This window comes from Heterodontus francisci, chromosome 29 (genome assembly GCF_036365525.1).
Source record: "Heterodontus francisci isolate sHetFra1 chromosome 29, sHetFra1.hap1, whole genome shotgun sequence".
Taxonomy (NCBI): Eukaryota; Metazoa; Chordata; class Chondrichthyes; order Heterodontiformes; family Heterodontidae; genus Heterodontus; species Heterodontus francisci.
Window position 1 is genome coordinate 46088413 of NC_090399.1, and position 22137 is coordinate 46110549.

At 44.7% G+C, this 22137-nt stretch overlaps 2 protein-coding genes across 2 annotated transcripts in view; one reads left to right on the forward strand and one right to left on the reverse strand.

Annotated features, from left to right (window-relative positions):
• LOC137346263 (complement C4-A-like) overlaps nt 1–1752 on the forward strand; it is a 156185-nt gene extending 154433 nt beyond the window's left edge. The window contains exons 39-41 of the mRNA XM_068009725.1: nt 334–420; nt 878–1010; nt 1478–1752. Coding sequence (XP_067865826.1) covers nt 334–420; nt 878–1010; nt 1478–1619 — 362 coding nt within the window. The 3' untranslated portion in view covers nt 1620–1752. The remainder of the gene's footprint in view (nt 1–333; nt 421–877; nt 1011–1477) is intronic.
• A 16538-nt stretch (nt 1753–18290) lies between these two features.
• Nucleotides 18291–22137, reverse strand: part of LOC137346264 (major histocompatibility complex class I-related gene protein-like) — a 62399-nt gene continuing 58552 nt past the window's right edge. The window contains exon 6 of the mRNA XM_068009726.1: nt 18291–21389. Within this exon, the coding sequence (XP_067865827.1) occupies nt 21343–21389 (47 nt within the window). The 3' untranslated portion in view covers nt 18291–21342. The remainder of the gene's footprint in view (nt 21390–22137) is intronic.

Genomic DNA, 22137 nt, shown 5'->3' on the forward strand with positions numbered 1-22137 from the left:
GGGTGACCCCACCCCAGCCCTCTCACATTATGGGTTGTGGGAGCCCATCAAACTCTCCCACCCTCTAGGACTAGACATTCTATTGGCTGGTATAAATATGGCGATGGCCTTGTGAGGAGTGATCACATCGTGGCCCGTCAGACTGTAAATCAGCCTGAGAATCCTTTCCACTACTTTCCGCTGTTCTACCAGGAAAAGAGCGCAAAAAAATGCCAACAGCGGCAGCCTGGGAGTTTCCTGACTCGCCCATTAAAGAAGGAGTGACAGGATCATTAGAGGAAGTTCATGCTCGGGGGACATTTCTAACCTACTTCTCCGCAAATTGCCTTGCAGCCTACACAGTCAGAGTTATGAACCAAACCACAGCTGGATACTTTGACAACTACCACGTGTCTATCACCAGCATACTGAAAATGAGCAGTGAGTATTTTGCTTTGAAAGGTGATTCCTTGTTGAAGGCGGTGAAATGAGACGCAGAGGTGTGTTCGGAAATGTTGAATACAGAATTTGTCCCCATGTGGAGATGACCTGTGAGACTGGGTTTGAATCCAGCTGTTAGTGAAGACGTCACCGGGGAGATGATCCCCACTGGTCCAATCAATACGCCTCATCAATTTTACTTCAGTTACTGCACCTTATTTGTGGAAATTGTCATGTACAATTTGGGGAAATTTCCTTTGCACTCCCAATGTTGGGTCTTCGAGTCTGATAAGGGCTGGGGTGGGGTGGGGACGGTGGGGGTTGGTGGGGGAGGGGGTGTGGCGGCAGAGGGGAGGTTATAGCAACAAATAGGTGCTTCTTTTGATTCTTGATGAAATATTCCTGGAGTGACTGTAACCCGCCCACCTTTCCCTTCCATGGTTCGTCCGAAAACCAGGTAAGGACGACGAAGTTAAAGTCAATGACATCCAACATTTCCTGCAGCGGAAATCCTGCCAGTTTCAGCTGAAGGAGGGTAAAGACTATCTGCTCATGGGGAAAGATGGGACAACCAGCGATGGAAGGGGCAAGTAAGTCAGCTTTGATCAGGGTGCCAGGGCGTCGTGGAGGGCCCATCACTACCTACTGAGGGAAACTAGAGATGGGAAATAAAATGCTGGTCTTGCCAGCGATGCCCACACCCTGAGAATGGTATAAAAGTTATGATTTGTGAAACTGTGTGACGGTCACTTACTGATACAGAAGCCGCTATTAACCATAGACACCATTATAGGGACAGGAATATAAAGAGGTAGGCCTTCATTTTAGGCTCTTGGCTTAGTTGTAACTTGTCAATAAAACCAATAGTTTGGTTCATTCTTTCCCCAATGAAGATTTCCCTGTAAAATACATCAGAATAATTCCTGACTTGTGGCGAGGGATCGGGACTTTTCCATAGGGACATTCCTGTAACCTTCTTTCAAAAGAATTGACTGTTCCTCCAGGACATTATCCCGCTGACTTTGGTGGAATATCTGATACCTGTTTTTATCTGCAGGATGCAGTATTTATTTGATGCCAAGTCATGGATCGAAGCCATCCCATCAGAAGAAACCTGCGGGCTTCGGAAATACAGAAGCTCCTGTAAAAACCAGAAAGATTTCATGGATGATCTTGTAAATCTCGGATGCCAAATGTAGCATCATCCAACCTATTAGTGCTCCTCACCTGTTGAATTTATCGCTACTGAATCCAATGCAATAATTGTTTTAATGAACACATGTTACGAATGTTATGTCAAAAATAAAATACTTTCAGTGGGTTTGCCTGTCAGAGTGTGTTTTGGTTTATCTGTGATATCTGAGGACAGTGAGATAGGGACACCAGAAGATGGAGATGGGGGTGTGTGACTAAGGGAAGTAGGACAGAGACGTCGTGGGACGACCTTCAGAAAGGATGACCTTAAGAGTGGACCACCTGAAGAACTGTAAGTCAAGATCATCAGAAAAGGTGTGTTGGGTCACACATGACCAGGCACTTGTGGGTGGAGTCTGGCAGAGTGAAAGGTGTTTAAATCTAGCTCATGCAGTAACTATTTGTGTATATATATGTTCCAGTTCAGTTATAATAAAATGCCACATTTATTTTGGATATTACCTGTGGTCCTGTGAGTCTTACAACAGACCACACACTAAAAGGATCAAGTAATATTACATCATGGCAACATTTGATTTTTCCTGAAGAAGACATCAAGTTGTCTACGTGAGTGGCTGAAGATCCAGCAGGAGAACAGTTAGTAAGAGACCCCACAACACTGCAGTGAGCCAGGATACAGACAGAACCCCGGGAAGTTGGCACTCTGTGAGTACAGCAGGCAATTTGCTAGGAGATGTGAACTTTCAGCAATCTGGCAGTGGGTTGAAATTTTTTTTAAAAAGCAAGCTGAAGCCATTGCTGTTTTAGCTTTCCCAGTGTTTTGGCTTGGGTGGTTGGGACCTATGCTGAAATGAGCAGGAAGGGCCCAACAGTGCCACTGGAAGTCCAACATGAAGTAAAATCCTTGTTGTGGCAGCTGCTAGTACTGCAAGCTGCAGCTGGCTGCTTTGAAAAAACTCTCAATTTAGAAAAAAATCTCACAATTTAAAAAAAAGACAGCTCACAGTTTTAAACAAAAATCCAACAGCTGTGTCAACAAAGACCTGTCTGTTCAAACAATGAAAACTATAGTCTATCACTCTTACAAGAGGCAGGTCTAAAAAATAAACAAATGTCTTAAAAGGGAAACAAAAGAATTGTGCCTGTGAAAAATACAACCTGTCCAAGACCTATATTTATATAAAAAAAAGCAGGATCATTAAGACATGGCTTTCAGATATCCAGTTATGGCTTGGAAAATGTCAGACATAGCATCTTCATTTAAACTATTCTAACACCAATGAAGCTGTGTTTCCTAGACCTGAACCACAGTAACAAGCTATCAAAATTAAGATTACACAGGGCAATGCGGGTCTGAAATAACTGAGTACCTCAGAGTTGTCAGCTGAGGTTCTGAAGGACCCAGGCAAAACAAAGAACAAAGAACAAAGATAATTACAGCACAGGAACAGGCCCTTTGGCCCTCCAAGCCTGCGCCGATCCAGATCCTCTCTCTAAACATGTCGCCTATTTTCTAAGGTTCTGTATCTCTTTTCTTCCTGCCCATTCATGTATCTGTCTAGATACATCTTAAAAGACTCCATCGTGCCCGCATCTACCACCTCCGCTGGCAATGCGTTCCAGGTGCCCACAACCCTCTGCGTAAAGAACTTTCCACGCATATCCCCCCTAAACTTTTCCCCTTTCACTTTGAACTCGTGTCCTCTAGTAATTGAAACCCCCACTCTGGGAAAAAGCCTCTTGCTATCCACCCTGTCTATACCTCTCATGATTTTGTACACCTCAATCAGGTCCCCCCTCAACCTCCGTCTTTCTAATGAAAATAATCCTAATCTGCTCAACCTCTCTTCATAGCTAGCGCCCTCCATACCAGGCAACATCCTGGTGAACCTCCTCTGCACCCTCTCCAAAGCATCCACATCCTTTTGATAATGTGGCGACCAGAACTGTACGCAGTATTCCAAATGTGGCCGAACCAAAGTCCTATACAACTGTAACATGACCTGCCAACTCTTGTACTCAATGCACCGTCCGATGAAGGAAAGCATGCCGTATGCCTTCTTGACCACTCTATTTACCTGCGTTGCCACCTTCAGGGAACAGTGGACCTGAACACCCAAATCTCTCTGGACATCAATTTTCCCCAGGACTTTTCCATTTACTGTATAGTTCACTCTTGAATTGGATCTTCCAAAATGCATCACCTCGCATTTGCCCTGATTGAACTCCATCTGCCATTTCTCTGCCCAACTCTCCAATCTGTCTATATTCTGCTGTATTCTCTGACAGTCCCCTTCACTATCTGCTACTCCACCAATCTTAGTGTCGTCTGCAAATTTGCTAATCAGTCCACCTATACTTTCCTCCAAATCATTAATGTATATCACAAACAACAGTGGTCCCAGCACGGATCCCTGTGGAACACCACTGGTCACACGTCTCCATTTTGAGAAACTCCCTTCTACTGCTACTCTCTGTCTCCTGTTGCCCAGCCAGTTCTTTATCCATCTAGCTAATACACCTTGGACACCAAGCGCCTTCACTTTCTCCATCAGCCTGCCATGGGGAACCTTATCAAACGCCTTACTGAAGTCCATGTATATGACATCGACAGCCCTTCCCTCATCAATCAACTTTGTCACTTCCTCAAAGAATTCTATTAAGTTGGTAAGACATGACCTTCCCTGCACAAAACCATGTTGCCTATCACTGATGAGCCCATTTTCTTCCAAATGGGAATAGATCCTATCCCTCAGTATCTTCTCCAGCAGCTTCCCTACCACTGACGTCAGGCTCACCGGTCTATAATTACCTGGATTATCCCTGCTACCCTTCTTAAACAAGGGGACAACATTAGCAATTCTCCAGTCCTCTGGGACCTCACCCGTGTTTAAGGATGCTGCAAAGATATCTGTTAAGGCCCCAGCTATTTCCTCTCTCGCTTCCCTCAGTAACCTGGGATAGATCCCATCCGGACCTGGGGACTTGTCCACCTTAATGCCCTTTAGAATACCCAACACTTCCTCCCTCCTTATGCCGACTTGACCTAGAGTAATCAAACATCTGTTCCTAACCTCAACATCCGTCATGTCCCTCTCCTCGGTGAATACCGATGCAAAGTACTCGTTTAGAATCTCACCCATTTTCTCTGAGTCCAAGCATAACATTCCTCCTTTGTCCTTTAGTGGGCCAATCCTTTCTCTAGTTACCCTCTTTCCCCTTATATATGAATAAAAGGCTTTGGGATTTTCTTTAACCCTGTTTGCTAAAGATATTTCATGACCCCTTTTAGCCCTCTTAATTTCTCGTTTCAGATTGGTCCTACATTCCCGATATTCTTTCAAAGCTTCGTCTTTCATCAGCCGCCTAGACCTTATGTATGCTTCCTTTTTCCTCTTAGCTAGTCTCACAATTTCACCTGTCATCCATGGTTCCCTAATCTTGCCATTTCTATCCCTCATTTTCACAGGAACATGTCTCTCCTGCACGCTAATCAACCTCTCTTTAAAAGCCTCCCACATATCACATGTGGATTTACCTTCAAACAGCTGCTCCCAATCTACATTTCCCAGCTCCTGCCGAATTTTGGTGTAGTTGGCCTTCCCCCAATTTAGCACTCTCCCTTTTGGACCACTCTCGTCTTTGTCCATGAGTATTTTAAAGCTTACGGAATTGTGATCACTATTCCCAAAGTAGTCCCCTACTGAAACTTCAACAACCTGGCCGGGCTCATTCCCCAACACCAGGTCCAGTATGGCCCCTTCCCGAGTTGGACTATTTACATACTACTCTAGAAAACCCTCCTGGATGCTCCTTACAAATTCTGCTCCATCTGGACCTCTAACACTAAGCGAATCCCAGTCAATGTTGGGAAAATTAAAATCTCCTATCACCACCACCCTGTTGCTCCTACATCTTTCCATAATCTGTTTACATATTTGTACCTCTATCTCACGCTCGCTGTTGGGAGGCCTGTAGTACAGCCCCAACATTGTTACCGCACCCTTCCTATTTCTGAGTTCTGTCCATATTGCCTCACTGCTCGAGTCCTCCATAGTGCCCTCCTTCAGCACAGCTGTGATATCCTCTTTGACCAGTAATGCAACTCCTCCACCCCTTTTACCTCCCTCTCTATCCCGCCTGAAGCATCAATATCCTGGGATATTTAGTTGCCAATCATGCCCTTCCCTCAACCAAGTCTCAGTAATAGCAATAACATCATACTCCCAGGTACTAATCCAAGCCCTAAGTTCATCTGCCTTACCTACTACACTTCTTGCATTAAAACAAATGCACCTCAGACCACCAGTCCCTTTATATTCATCATCTGCTCCCTGCCTGCTCTTCCCCTTAGTCACACTGACTTCATTATCTAGTTCCTTACAGGCTTTTGTTACTACCTCCTTACTGTCAACTGACCTCAATTGGTTCCCATCCCCCTGCCACATTAGTTTAAACCCTCCCCAACAGCGTTAGCAAAAGCACCTCCAAGGACATTGGTTCCAGTCCGGCCCAGGTGTAGACCGTCCAATTTGTAATAGTCCCACCTCCCCCAGAACCGGTCCCAATGTCCCAAAAATCTGAACCCCTCCTTCCTGCACCATCTCTCAAGCCACGCATTCATCCTGACTATTCTTTCATTTTTACTCTGACTATCACGTGGCACTGGTAGTAATCCTGAGATTACTACCTTTGAGGTCCTACTTTTTAACTTGACTCCTAACTCCCTAAACTCTGCATGTAGGACCTCATCCCGTTTTCTACCTATATCATTAGTGCCTATGTGCACAATGACAACTGGCTGTTCACCCTCCCCCTTTAGAATGTTCTGCAGCCGATCTGAGACGTCCCTGACCCGTGCACCTGGGAGGCAACATACCATTCGGGAGCCTCGTTTTCGACCACAGAACCGCCTATCTACTCCCCTTACAATCGAATCCCCTACGACTATAGCCCTTCCACTCTTTTTCCCGCCCTTCGGAACAGCAGAGCCAGCCACGGTGCCATGGACCTGGCTACTGCTGCCTTCCCCTGGTGAGCCATCTCCCTCAACAGTATCCAAAACGGTATACTTGTTTTGGAGGGAGATGACCGCAGGGGTCTCCTGCGCTGCCTTCCTGCTCTTTCTCTGCCTTTTGGTCACCCATTCCCTTTCTCCCTCAGCAATCCTAATCTGCGGTGTGACCAATTCACTAAACGTGCTATCCACGACCTCCTCAGCATCGCGCATGCTCCAAAGTGAGTCCATCCGCAGCTCGAGAGCCGTCATGCGGTCTAACAAGAGCTGCATCTGGACACACTTCCTGCACGTGAAGGAGTCAGGGTCATCAGCCATGTCCCTGAGCTCCCACATTGAGCAAGAGGAGCATGATACGGGTCTGAGATCTCCTGCCATTTTTAATCTTAAGTTTAAACTTAGTTAAATGAAAAAGGAACGAAAAGTTTTTACCAATCACAATAAAACCAGAGAAATCGAAAAAGCCTTACCTTATAAACACCCCACCGAGTCCTTTTTTTTGGTTAGAGGAGGAGGGCGGGTGGGAGACACTACAAGTGTGGTGTCTCGGGTTCAGAAACCGCCCAAATATATAGTGTTTTACTTACCCAGCAGCCCCCTGGCCTCCGCCGAAAAACAAAAGGAAATTAAATTTACTTTCAAACGGACTTTCCCAGCTGCTCACTCGCTCACACGCTGCTCCCGAAAAAGCTGCTGCACTGAAAGGAAAGTTATTTTAAACCGCCCAAATATATAGTGTTTTACTTACCCAGCAGCCCCCTGGCCTCCGCCGAAAAACAAAAGGAAATTAAATTTACTTTCAAACGGACTTTCCCAGCTGCTCACTCGCTCACACGCTGCTCCCGAAAAAGCTGCTGCACTGAAAGGAAAGTTATTTTAAACCGCCCAAATATATAGTGTTTTACTTACCCAGCAGCCCCCTGGCCTCCGCCGAAAAACAAAAGGAAATTAAATTTACTTTCAAACGGACTTTCCCAGCTGCTCACTCGCTCACACGCTGCTCCCGAAAAAGCTGCTGCACTGAAAAAAAAAAGAAATTCCGAGAGCAGCAACTAAAGGTAAAGCTAAATTTCCGAGTACATAGGCTCGAGCTTATGACCTACGGGCAAAGGCAAGATGAGTCCATTTACCAGTTTGTTGCAAGGTGCCGAGGCAAAGGTCAATATTGTGACATTACAGATATCGTACTGTCAGAACACTTTACAGAGTTAGTAATCACATCTACCCCACGAGAGGCCTTTCAAAAAGACCTGCCAGAACAGAAGAAATGGCACACCATAGATACACAACACAATGATGGAAGGAAATACGAAGCCATCATGACCGGGCACCAACAGTTACAAGCATTGGGGGTGGCTACGACAATTGGGATTGTAAACAAGGCTCAGACGTCTGCTAAGCCTTGTGGTAAATGTGGCCTGACTCACCCAATTTGCAGTTGTGCGGCGTACCAGGACCTGTGTAAAGCTTGTGGTATGCGAGGACATTGGGCAAGGCAGTGCAAAAGGCCGAGTTGGCATACTGCACACAGGAATGGTGGCAGATCACAGGCAGAGAGAATCTCTGCAAGAAGGAATGGCAAACCCCACAAAAGGTATGCCAACACACAACAAAAGCCCAAGCAGACGGATCAGGTCAGCAGAGAGACAGATTGCCAGGGGAATATGGATGAAGAATGCACTGACGTGAACAGCGAGCAAGCATTTCACATAATTTGACGCATGCTATTAAGTAGTCTGAGGCATTCACCCCATAATCGGGATTATATGTCCACAGAAGAATGGCAAGCAAAAGATCAGAGTAAAAATCAACACTGGAGCAAGTGCAGATATTCTGCTCATCTGTATACTGAAAGAAATGTACTTAAAGAAATGGGAATCTATGGTTCAACCCCCACCACGGCTAGGCTGACTACCGATAATGGTTCTCCAATCAAGTGCATTGGAACAATAACCTTACAGTGCAACTCCGAATGGCTACCACAAATGACAAATGTTTTACATTGCAGACACATCTGGACTAGCTGTTGGCGGACTTCCTGTATCCTGAGGTCTACGAATTGTCACAATAGATGAAATCAGTAACACAAAAGATGGTCGAAAATATCCAGGGCAAGTGTATTCCATGTAAAAGATGACACAAGGACTAGGAGTGTTGCCACAAAGAGGAGGTACGACTGTGAGTCTCTCCTCAGACTTCAGTTCATTGTAGCAAGTATCCAAAGGCCAGAGGGATTGCCGATGATTGGTGATGTCACCAGTCTTCATTTTTCTAAGCTTTCCAAATGAGGCAAAAGATTCACGATAACCAGCTTAGGATGAATAAGCAAACCTCCTCTGCTTTTTAGGGAGTGTTGCATTTGCTTACCTGTAAGCAATGTTTTGTTTTAATCATGTATAGTTATTTTAATCATTTAGTCTGAACTGCAACATCCTTGTATATCGTACATAGGTTTTTATCTTTGTATGATGGGGGATGTTGTGAGACGAAATTAAGAAAGGACGACCTTAAGAGCTGTAAGTGAGGATCATCAAGATATAGGAACATAGGGAGTAGGCCATTCAGCCCATCAAGTCTACTCCACCATTCAATTAGATATGGCCGATCATCTAGCTCAATGCCACTTTCCCGCGTCATCCCCATATCCCTTGATGTCATTTGTATCCAGATATCTATCGATCTCTGTCCTGAACATGCTCAATGATTGAGTTTTCACAGCTCTCTGGGGTAGAGAATTCCACAGATTCACCACCCTCTGAGTGAAGAAATTCCTCCTCATCTCAGTCTTACATGGCCTGCTCCTTATTCTGAAACTATGTCCCCTGGTTTTAGACTCACCAGCCAGGTGAAACATCCTATCTACATCCACTCTGTCACGCCCTGTAAGAATTTTATAAGTTTCAATGAGATCAGCTCTCATTCTTCGAAACTCTAAAAAATACAGGCACAGTTTCTGCAATCTCTCCTCATAAGACATTCCCGCCATCCCAGGGATTAGTCTGGTGAACCTCCTTTGCACTCCCTCTATGGTAAGTATATCCTTCCTTAGATGAGGAGACCAAAACTGTACACAGTACTCCAGGTGCCGTATCACCAAGGCTCTATATAATTGCAGAAAGATTCATTTACTCCTGTGCTCAAATCCCCTTGCGATGAAGGCCAACATACCATTGCCTTCCGAATTGCTTGCTGCATCTGCGTGCTAGCTTTTAGTGACTCATGAACAAGAAAACCCATGTCCCTTTGGACACCAACACTTCCCAACCACTCACCATTTAAGGAATACTCTGTCCTTCTGTTTTTTCTACCAAAGTGGATCACTTCACACTTTTTCACATTATATTCCATCTACCATGTTTTTGCCCATTCATTTAGCCTGTCCAAGTCCCCTTGAATCCTCCTTGCATCCTCCTTACAACTTACATTCCCACCTAGTTTTGTGTCATCAACAAATTTGGAGATATTACATTTGGTCCCCACATCCAAATCATTTATATAGATTGTGAAAAGCTGTGGCCCCAGCACTGATCCTTGCGGTACCCCACTAGTAACAGCCTGCCATCTTGAGAATGACCAGTTTATTCCTACCCTCTGTTTTCTGTCTGTTAACCAATTTTCGATCCATATATTACACCCATTCCCATGTGCTGTAATTTTGTTTACTAACCTCCTGCGCAAGACCTTATCAAAAGCCTTCTGAAAATCCAAATGCACCACATCCACTAATTCTCCTAATCTATACTACAAGTAACGTCCTCAAAAAACTCCAACAGGTTTGGCAAACATGATTTCCCTTTCCTAAATCCATCTTGACTCCGCCCAAATAGTTATCACATCCTTTATAACAGATTCTAGCATTTTCCCGACCACTGACGTCAAACTAAAGGGTCTGTAGTTCCTCGTTTGCTCTCTCCCACCTTTCTTGAATAGTGGGGTTACTTTTGCTACTTTCCAGTCTGCAGGAACTTTTCCAGAATCTAAAGAATTTTGAAAGATAACCACCAATGCATCTATTATCTCTATAGCCACCTCCTTCAACACTTTGGGAGGCAGCTCACTGGTCCGGGGGATCTTTCAACCTTCCATCCAGTTAATTATTTGAGTACTACCTCTTTATTCATACTAATTTTGTTCAGTTCCTCATTTTCACAAGTCCCTTGGTTCCCTAGTATTTCTGAGAGACTTTCTGTATCTTCCTCTGTGAAGACAGAGGCAAAGTAATTAAGAACATAAGAACTAGGAGCAGGAGTAGGCAATTCAGCCCCTCGAGCCTGCTCCGCCATTCAATACAATCATGGCTGATCTTATCTTGGCCTCAACCCCACTTTCCTGCCCGTTCTCCATAAACCCTTCAACCCTTAACTAATTAAAATTCTGTCTATCTCCTCCTTAAATTTACTCAATGTCCTGGCATCCACCGCACTCTGGGGTAGTGAATTCCACAGATTCATGACCCTTTGAGAGAAGTAATTTCTCCTCATCTCTGTTTTAAATCTGCTACCCCTTATCCTAAAACTATGACCTCTCGTTCTAGATTGCCCCACCAGAGGAAACATCCTCTCTATGTCTACTTTGTCAATCCTCTTAATCATCTTATATACCTCAATTAGATTGTTTAGTTTCTTCACCATTTCCCTGTTCTCTGCTATAAATTCTCCTGTCTCCACCTGCAATGGACCTGCATTTGTTGTGGCTAATCTTTTCCTTTTCATATACCTAAAGAAGCTTTTATAGTTCACCTTTATGTTTCTCACTAGCATGCATTCATCTTCTCTTTTCCCTTCCTTTATCAGTTTCTTGGTCCTCCTTTGCTGGATTCTAAATTGCTCCAAATCCTTGGGTTTACTACTTTTTCTGGCAACTTTATAAGCCACTTTCTTTGATGTAATGCAATCTTTAATTTCTTTTGTTAGCCACGGTTGATTCATCTTTCCTGTTCGGTTTTTGTGTCTTAGAGGAATGTATGTTTGCTGTAGACCATGTAATACTTCTTTAAATACTAGGCATTGCCTGTCTATCATCAAATCTTTTAGTGTATTTTTCCAATTCAATTTCACAGGCACAAACAAAAAAAAATCATCTCCCAGATCATTATGACCTGCAAATCACCAAGACTAAGATGACAAGTTGTTTGAGAGGGTGAATGGTTAAACTTGCAAAGGTAACTTGATATTGGCATAACGCTGGAAACCAGTGAAAGACAATTCGAAGTCTTAGAAGGGAAAGAGGCAAATAACATAAGGTGAGAATTCCCTGAGGCCAGGTCAGGATCATCGATAGAAACCATGAATGCAGCAAGACGAAGGTTTTACCAGAGAAGCGGAGGCGGTGGCGTAGTAGTAATGTCACTGGACTAGCAATCCTGAGGCCCAGGCTAATGCTCTGGGGACATGGGTTCAAATGCCACCATGGCAGCTGGTGGAATTTAAATTCAATTCATAAATCTCAAATTAAAAAGCCAGTATCAGTAATGGTGAACATGAAACCATTGTCAATTGGTACACTAATGTCCTTTCGGGAAGGAAATCTGCTGTCCTTACCTGGTCAGGCCTACATGTGACACCAGACCCACAACAATGTGGTTGACTCTAAAATGCCCTCTGATATGTCCTAACAAGCCACTCAGTTGTACCAAATCGCTGGAGAAAGTCTAAAAGAAATGAAACTGGATGGAACACCTGACATCGGCCTAGGCACTGGAAACGATAATGGCAGATTCAGCCTTGTCGACCCTACAAAGTCCTCCTTATTAACATCTGGGGGCTTGCGCCAAAGTTGGGAGAGCTGTCCTACAGATTAGTCAAGCAACAGCCTAACATATTCATGCTCAGAATCACACCTTACAATGTTCCAGACACTGCCATCACCATCCCCGGGTATGTCCTGTCCCACCGACAGGACAGGCGGACTAGTGGTATAAAAGCAGGAGGGAGTTGCTCTGGGAGTCCTCAACATCGGCTCGAGACCCCATGAAATAGAGTCATAGAGAGGTACAGCACTGAAACGGGCCCTTCGGCCCACCGAGTCTGTGCCGACCATCAACCACCCATTTATATTAATCCTACATTAATCACATTTCCCTCTCACATCCCCACCTACCCTCAATTCTCCTACCACCTACCTACGCTAGGGGCAATTTACAATGGCCAATTTACCTATCAACCCACAAGTGTTTGGCATGTGGGAGGAAACCGAAATCTCATGGCATCAGGTCAAATATGGGCAAGGAAACCTCCTGCTGATTACCACCTACTGCCCCATTCCCCATTCAGCTGATGAGTCAGTACTCCTCCATGTTGAACAGCACTTGGAAGAAACACTGTGGGTGACAAAGGCATAGAATGTACTCTGGATGGGGGTCTTCAATGTCCATCACCAAGAGTGGATCAGTAGCACTAATACTGACCGAGCTGTCCCGAGTCCTAAAGAACATAGCTGCAAGGCTGGGTCTGCAGCAGGTGGTGAGGGAACCAACAAGAGGGAAAAACTTACTTGATCTCGTCCTCACCAATCTACATATCGCAGATGGATCTGTCCATGACTGTATTGGTAGGAGCGACCACCACACAGTCCTTGTGGAGCTGAAGTCCTGTCTTCACATTAAGGATATCCTCCATCGTGTTGTGTGACCACCGTGCTAAATGGGATAAATTTCAAACAGATCTAGCAACTCAAAACTGGGCATCCATGAGGCGCTGTGGGCCATCAGCAGCAGCAGAACTGTACTCAACCACAATCTGTAACCTCATGGCCCGGCATATCCCCCACTCTACTTTACCATCGAGCAGGGGGATTAACCTTGGTTCAAAAGAGTGCAGGAGGGCATGCCAGGAGCAGCACCAGGCATACCTCAAAATGAGGTCTCAACCTGGTGAAGCTACAATACAGGACTACTTGCATGCCAAACAGTGGAAGCAGTATGCAATAGACAGAGCTAAGCAATCCCACAACCAACAGATCAGATATAAGCTCTGCAGTCCTGCCACACCCAGTTGTGAATGGTGGTGGACAAGTAAACAACTAACAGGAGGAGGTGGCTCCACAAATATCCCCATCCTCAATGATGGGGGTGCCCAGCACAACAGTGAATAAGATAAGGCAGAAGCATTTGCAACAATCTCTTTAGCAAGAAGTGCCGAGTTGATAACCATCTCGGCCTCCTCCTGAGGTCTCCAGCATCACTGATGCCAGTCTTCAGCCAATTCGATTCACTCCACGTGATATCAAGAAACAGCTGAAGGCATGGGATACTGCAAAGTCTATGGGCCCTGACAATATTCCGGCAATAGTACTGAATACTTGTGCTCCAGAATGGCCGTGCCCCTAGCCAAGCTGTTCCAGTACAGCTACAACACCGGCATCTACCCAGCAATGTGGAAAATTGCCCAGGTAGTTGTGATGGAAACTACACTTGCCAAATGGAAACATATTAATTTCATCATATAGATCATTATTTGAACGTTTACTGGGCATTGAAATATCTTGTTTAAAAAGACCACAGAGCAGTGGCTGAAAACATGGCTGCACATTTGCATTCTGAGAGACAGTTTCCCAGAGAGACAATGGAAGTACTCCCGGATTCAATTAGCCAGATGGTTTTTGTCAATAGTGATGATTAAGAGATATTGAGAGTCATTGAATGTGTAGGAGCCAGCATTCCAACACCACCCACCCCCACCAACCGCCCTCCCCCCCACCCCGCCCCAGCCCCAACTGAGTGTGTCTTGTCAGCTTGTAAAAGTCAAAACAATTTACAGGTGATGCTGTTTCAAACATATGACTAACCTGCTGGCCAACCAGGGAATTGATTAAATTGGGCTCACAGTAAAGTTTTGGGCAGATTGCTTTTTGAAGACCAAAGAGAAGCAAGGCCTCTCTCTCTCTGCTGCAAAATTCCAGGGACCCACAGAAGCAACTTAAGCTTCAAGACAGAAGACCCCTGGAACTTCTGGTACCAGCGAAGCAAGTTTGAAAGTGCGCACTGCGCCCCAATGAGAACTGCAAGACTTAACTTCATTCAAAGACTTTACATCCAACTTAAAACCAATAACTGAATTCCATCTACTACTTCAAACCTTCCCCCCTTTAATTCTTTCTCCTCCTCTGTATCTATTTGTGTGTGTTTATCACGTATGCATGCTAGCATGGTTGCGTCACGTATTTTTAGTAGTTTTAACTAAGTTAGAGTTTTAAAATTAATAAACTTACACCTTTCTTGTTTAAACCTAAGAAAACCTGTCTGATTGGTTCATTTACAAGTATAATTAGAGAGCAGTGAGCAAGGACTCACTAAGGGAAAGCTAAAAACAATGTGTTTTAAAAGTTAAACCCTATTACAGCCAAACCAGAAGGCGGCCGAGAGAGGAGCCCTAGACCCCTTCATCACTTGGTCATAACAATGTCCTATAAACAAAAAGTAGGACAAATCCAACCTGGCCAGTTACTGGCCCATCAATCTACTCTCGATCATCAGCAAAGTGATGGAAGGTGTTGTTGACAGTGCTATGAAGCAGCAATTACTCAGCAATAACCTGCTCAGTGATGCTCAGTTTGGGTTCTGCCAGGGCCAATTAGCTCCTGACCTCATTACAGCCTTGGTTCAAACATGGAAAAAACAGCTGAATTCCAGAGGTGAGGTGAGAGTGACTGCCCTTGACATCAAAGTAGCATTTGACCGAGTGTGGCATCAAGGAGCCCTTGCAGAACTGGAGTCAATGGGAATCAGGGAGAAAACTGTTCAATGGTTGGAGTCATACCTAGCGCAAAAGAAGATGGTTGTGCTTGTTGGAGGTCAATCATCTCAGTCCCAGGACATCACTGCAGGAGTTCCTCAGGTAGTGTCCTAGGCCCAACCATCTTCAGCTGCTTCATCAATGACCTTCCTTCAATCATACGGTCAGAAGTGGGGATGTTCGCTGATGATTACACAATGTTCAGCACCATTCCTGACTCCTCAGATATTGAAGCAGTCCGTGTAGAAATGCAGCAAGATCTGGACAACATTCAGGCTTAGGATGATAAGTGGCAAGTTACATTCGCACCACACAAGTACCAGGCAATAAGCATCGACATGAAGAGAGAATCTAACCATCTCTCCTTGACATTCAATGGTGTTACCATCACTGAATAACCAACTATCAGCATCCTGGGGTTACCATTGACCAGAAAATAAACTGGACCAGCAATATAAGTACTCAGGCTATAAAAGCCAGGTCCTGACTCCCCAAAGCCTGTCCACCATCTACAAAGCACAAGTCATGAGTGTGATGGTATACTCTCCACTTGCCTAGATGGGTGTAGATCCAACAAGACTCAAGAAGTTCAACACCATCCAGGACAAAGCAGCCCACTTGATTGGCACCCCATGCACTACATTCAACATTCACTCCCTTCACCACCGATGCACAGTGGCAACAGTGTGTACCATCTACAAGATGCACTGCAGCAGCTCACCATATCGCTGTTCCTTCACTGTCGCTGGGTCAAAATCCTGGAACTCCCTCCCTAACAGCACCGTTGTTCTACCTACACCACATGGACTGCAGCGGTTCAAGAAGGCAGCTCAGCATCACCTGCTCAAGGGCAATTAGGGATGGGCAATAAATGCTGGCCTAGCCAGTGACACCCACATCCTGTGAATGAATAAAAAAAAACACACCAAAGGCAAGGACACTGAGGAAACCCACAGACAGGTCTGAAGCACATCATGAAAAAGAAAGACACAGATCACATTTGAATATGCAATCAATGCAGTGCTGCATATCTTCAATACAAAACTTGTCCTGTGAGAAGAAAAAAGTGCAGAAAAATGAGACATTTCGCAAAAGTATGCTGATCGAAGCCTGCACAAGACATTGATAAAGTTGAATGCCAGAAGGAAGATTACACCATAGCAGCACAAGGGAAGATTTTTGTTGCTTGCAACCACAATTACTGATGCCTCCCATGTGTGATATGTTCGTAGGCAATTCGACAATCTCTGCAGTAATTGACTCAGGTGCAACAGTCAACATGATGGATGCCCTGATATTCCACAAGTTACAGAGAAAACAAAAACAGCAACTGAACAAGCCAATATCTAAAATCTCCTCCGATGGATCAGCTACCCCTCTACCGGTCCTAGGGATCATCCCAGTTACTCTCAAATCCTCGCATGGGTCCAATGAATTCAAGCTGATCACGATCAACACCATCAAACTTTCTGATGAAAGAAGACATCCTGAAGGAATCAGCAAAGTGAAAAACAAGAAAATCAAGCTCTGTATAGATGAGTCAGTCCAAGTCAAACAGCAGAAACACAGGAGGATTCCACTCCATAGCAGAAAGGACGCAGAGAAAGAATTGGAAAGACTGAAGGTAGACATCATTGAAAAGACAAAAAGACCAACACCATGGACCAGCCCAACTGTTGTAGCCCCCAAACCCACAAGAAAAGGGGGAAACTTTAGAGTTAAAAGAAGGGGGTAATGTGGTGTCGTGCAGTGGTGACTTCACCTTTAAGAAACCATACCTTTAAGAGATCTGATGCAACTGATGACATCATCAGGCATACATAAGGAGACACCAGTGTGAGACACTCACTCAGCACATAGCTTTACAGAGAGGAGTGCAGCAGTGAGGAAACGACCTGTACCTGAAATCATGCAATAAATAAGACAACAAATAGTGTTAGTGTTGAATCCGAATATAAAGCCTGCGGTTGTCATTTAAAGAAGACTTAAGAACACAGCACAACGCTACAGGCAGTGAGGCAGCGACATCAGCAGAGCGCAATAGAGAGCGAGGGACACTAGCAGATGGTGATAGACTCAGCGCATCCAGAGTTTTAGTGCTACTGCATGTTGCCCTTGAGGCGGCTGCAGTGGGGAAGAGACCACTGCCCACCTCCTTCTGGAATATGCCTTCACAGTGCAGGTCTAGAAAGAGATGCAGCGATTTTTTTGTTGAGGTTCATCCCGAGCAGCTCCGTAATGCAGGACTTGGTGCTCTACAGGCTGTTCCCAGGGATGCAAGGGGAGATAAACATCAACTGCTGCTGGAGGACCATCAACCTGCCTGAAACTCGGTCTTCCAGTCTGTTGCCGTCCGAGTGTTACATTCTGGCACTTTCCAATGTCCAGGACTATGTGCTGAGGGATGCACTGAAGCTTGGGGCAGCCTTCACAAAAGGCCATTGGGAAAAGGCAACTGTTTAAGGCTGTAAAACCCCTCGGGTTGTAGGCACCACAGAATGTTTGACATGAAATGTAAATGTGCATTGTAAATATAACCTGAAATAGTAATTGCAGTGAGGCATCTCATGTGCTGTATTGAAATAAACTGATCTGTATTGCTCTTTATGTGATGTCAAATTTGGGAGATCATGACCTTTAACAAATTTTAAGAACAAAGTATATTTTTGGAAAAAAAAAAATTTTGTTTGGGAGAGATTCACATCACGGACATGGTAGTTTCTGGCCTGTTCTGGTGACACTGCAGTAGCCAGAGTGCATTAGGACAAACTGGTTCACTTGTCATCAGGTTAATAAAGCAGAGCTCTCACTCCTGTACAGAAACATATGTGTGAGAGAGATGCATTATTTGTGTGTGAGTTTTCACCCTGTATCTGACGTACTCCAGTATACAGAGTACATCATGAAACTAAATTTATAAAAAATGTCAGGCGCGAGTGACAGAACAAACATCAAAATTCAAAAGATTTCTGCATCTCATTTTTTAATTTAGTTTAAGCTGCTAGAGAACGTAGTACCTAACAAGTTAGATTGTAATCATTATTTAGTAAGAAGCCCCATGCCCAGCAAAACATTGGCAATAACTGTACGAGAGCCTGTCACAGGAAGACAATCTTGCTCACCAGTTAACATAAACTGGGAACTGTGCTAATCCTCCAGAGAGAAAGAGATATCAGCACTGCAGCGGCTCAAGAAGGCAGCTCACCACCACCTTCTCAAGTGAAATTAGGGATGGGCAAAAAATGCTGCTCTTGCCATCGATGCCCACATCACATGAAATGAATAATAAAGCAAAGTTTTACAAAGCTAGAAACCAGAATCTGTGAATTGCCGGTGAGCAGGATTAGGGTTTGGGAGTTACTGAGGAGTAAATGATGGACCATAGACAGGGGGAGATGTTTATGAGCTACTTGGATTGTGGCTGGAGATATTCGGTCAGGGCTGGAGCACAGCAAATGCCGCTGGTTGCTGCTCATTGGAAACTCGACAGGAAGTACAAATCTATCAAGAAAAAGACAGGAGAGCAACATTTCTTTTATAATCCTTAAATAACTGTGGAAAAGTGAGAGAGAGGAGGGAGAGGAGAGAGAGGAGAATAAAATTCTACATCTTTTATAAATATTACACATCCATCATGGGGGAGTATAGCAAAAATGTTATTGACTGGAACAAAGAGGTTTTTGTGAAGGAGAGAACAGAAAGGAGGTAAAGAGAAAGCAGATCTCAGACTGTGCAGCCACTGCCATGAATTTGATGGATAGAATAACATAGAAAGTACAGCACAGAAACAGACCATTCACCCCTAACTGGTCTATGCCAGTGTTTATGATCCACATGAGCTTCCTCTCACCTCTTCATCTCACCCTATCAACATAACCTTCCATCTGACAATGGGAAATGAAACAGAACAGATAAGAGAAGTAAGTGTAGGGATACATCTGGGCAATAGCGATCACATCATCATAAGATTTATGATAATGATTGAGAAAGATATAAGACAAAGATGAAAGTAATAAATTGGAATAAAGTTATAAAGAAATAAGGGGAACACTGAAACTAAAGGAAAAGGCTTGTGAAATTTGGTTCGGGGGTCACAGATTACCAGAAAAGGGGTTCAAAGTCATAGTTGGTTTTAAAGTAGCTTATTAAGAAGCCGCAATTTAAATATGATGATGCACGCATAAGCTAAAGAGACAGAAAAGACATTTGACTCGAACAGGTTGAACAGTTTACTTATCCCAGTTTATGTGGTGGGGCAGAATGGTGGTGGGAGTCTCCCTGATGGATGAGCAAATGAGGTGTTGGTGGGCTCTTTGGTCCTTGGGATCCTCAGCCTTCTTAAGCTAAGCAAAGTGTTAGGCAGAAGGCAGCATCGAGTCCACTTCGGGAAGGTCTCCTTCTTTCTTTCTGTCTGAAGCACACTGAAGATTTCCCTCCTGAGCGCCTGTTTATATACTGTTTGTATAAGGGCTGTTGGGTTCCCCAAGTCCATCACTTGTTCGATTCCAATTGCCCGCTCACCAAGGGACAGGTCCTCAAATAAACTCCTCTATGACCATCACTCTGCAGCTGAAGTCATCCTGTGGCTTATCGCTTGCTAGGGACTGTTAGTAAACTTCTGCCAGACACTTGTCTAGACAGGGCATGAGGCTCCATCTTATAACAGGCCTACACTGTCCTGTGTCTGTCAGCCTGGAAGACTGTTATCAACTTTTTATTAAGAGAGACAGTTACTTCTAATATTCAATTAAGTTTCTTAAGATTTTATAAGGTTATTAGACAGCCATTTCTTACACACTAAGTACAGAGTCAACAAAGGAGACTTTGTCAGTAAACTTTACCAGTTTACTTTGCCAAGTTCCATTCTCATCCCCTCAAAGAAGTTTAATTACCCCAATTTATTACTTTGATCTTTGTCTTACTTATGTCCTTCTCAATCATTAACTTAAAACTTATATTGTGATCACTATTGCCTAGATGTTACCTGACGATTACTTTTCTTATTTATTCTGGTCCATTGTAGCTGAATAAGTAACTAAGGTGGAATCAGGAGACGAGAAGCAGAAAGGATAGCAAGCTGGCTACAAAACAGTGATCAGGGAGTAAGGTTAGCTACTCAGAACTGGCAAAAGGTGGGAAGTGATGTTCCACACGGATTGAAGCTGGGTCCACCGCTATTTACCAATTATGTAAGTGATTTGGATTCCGGAATTGAAAGTGCAATTTCAAAATTTATGGACAACATCAAATAGGGGGAGTATATTTACCAGTAAGGACGATTGTCACAAAATACAAGAAGATATTAATAAACTTGTAGAATGGATGTGCATTTGGCAAATTAATTTCAACATCACTAAGTGAGGGTCATAGAGTCATTTATAGCACAGAAGGAGGCTATTTGGCCCATCAAGTCCATGCTGGTTCTCCACAGAGCTATTCAGTCAGTCCAACTCCCCTGCTCGATCCCTGCAGCCCTGCAAGTCTATTTCCTTCGGGTGGTGAAGTTTGGCTGGAAGAATAAGGCGGCCACACACTTTTGGAAAACAAGAATAAAAGGGGTAGAGGAGTAAAGCGATCTAGGGGGACAGATGGACAAATCATTAAAGTAATGGTGCAGGTTAATAAGGCCATTAAAAATACAAACAAAGCATTGAGGAGGTGGTGTGTCACTGATACTCTTCGGTCCCATGTATGTCTCTGTATCAGCTCCTGTAAACGTACAACAGAAATAAATCTCTGGTGCACAGTTTGCCTGATCTCCCAGCGATAACCCCTCCCCCTCCATGTGGCTTCAGCCTATGGGTCAGTGCTGTCCCCAGCCCCAGACTGAAGGTGTCGGGAGCAGACCACCCACCTACCCCGACAGCCCCCTGGGACTGAAGGTCTCAGGGAGATCCCCCACCCCTCCCCCACAATCCCAAATACAGAGTCACAGATGTAGAGACGCCATCAATCACGCAGTGTCACTGTGATGAAATGACACACTCCCCGATTCTTTCATCCAGTCCACCTGTGATCTCAGTAAGCTGAGGTCCCTGGAGTTCCAGTTGGGACATGGGAGGCCACTGGGGAAGAGAGATAAATACATGGTCATAGAGAAAAGAAAACACATCAGAGCCAGAACACCCCCCCACAAAAACCAGCAGCAAAACCCATCAGACACAGAAAACCCCCACCCCTCTCACAAACATCAGCTGCAGCAAAACCAGCAGACACAGAACACAAGCCAAAAACACCAGCAACAACACCTATCAGACACAGAACACAGCCTCACAAAAGACAGCAGCCATACTCATCAGAGACAGGACACACCAACAAACACCAGCAGTTAAATCCAGCAGACCCAGAACACACCCTCACAAACACCAGAGCAATACCCATCAGATGAAGAACACACCCCACAAACACCAGCAACAAAACCCATCAAAATCAGAACACATGCACACAAACACCAGCTGCAAAACACATCAGATCCAGATACACCGCCACGAACACCAGCAGCAAAACCCAGCAACCCCACTCTCACTCACCTCTCCCACCCTGGGCTCCAGCTCCCCTACTCCCACTTACCTCCCCTGCCCTGGGATCCACAGTCTCACCTGTCCCAGCGAGGAGAGAATCGGGAGCTGGAGAAGACCTGGAAGGAATCAATAGGACCGGGGAGAGGATAAACTGAAGCCTGGGGTCAGGGACTATCACTTACCTGAGGAGGCGGTAGCAGCAGTTTTCCGGGGGCATGCCGGGGTTTGCAAAAAGCGGAGAAAAAAGATCAAATAGTGACATCATAGGAAAGCCATGAGTTAATTGGCTGGT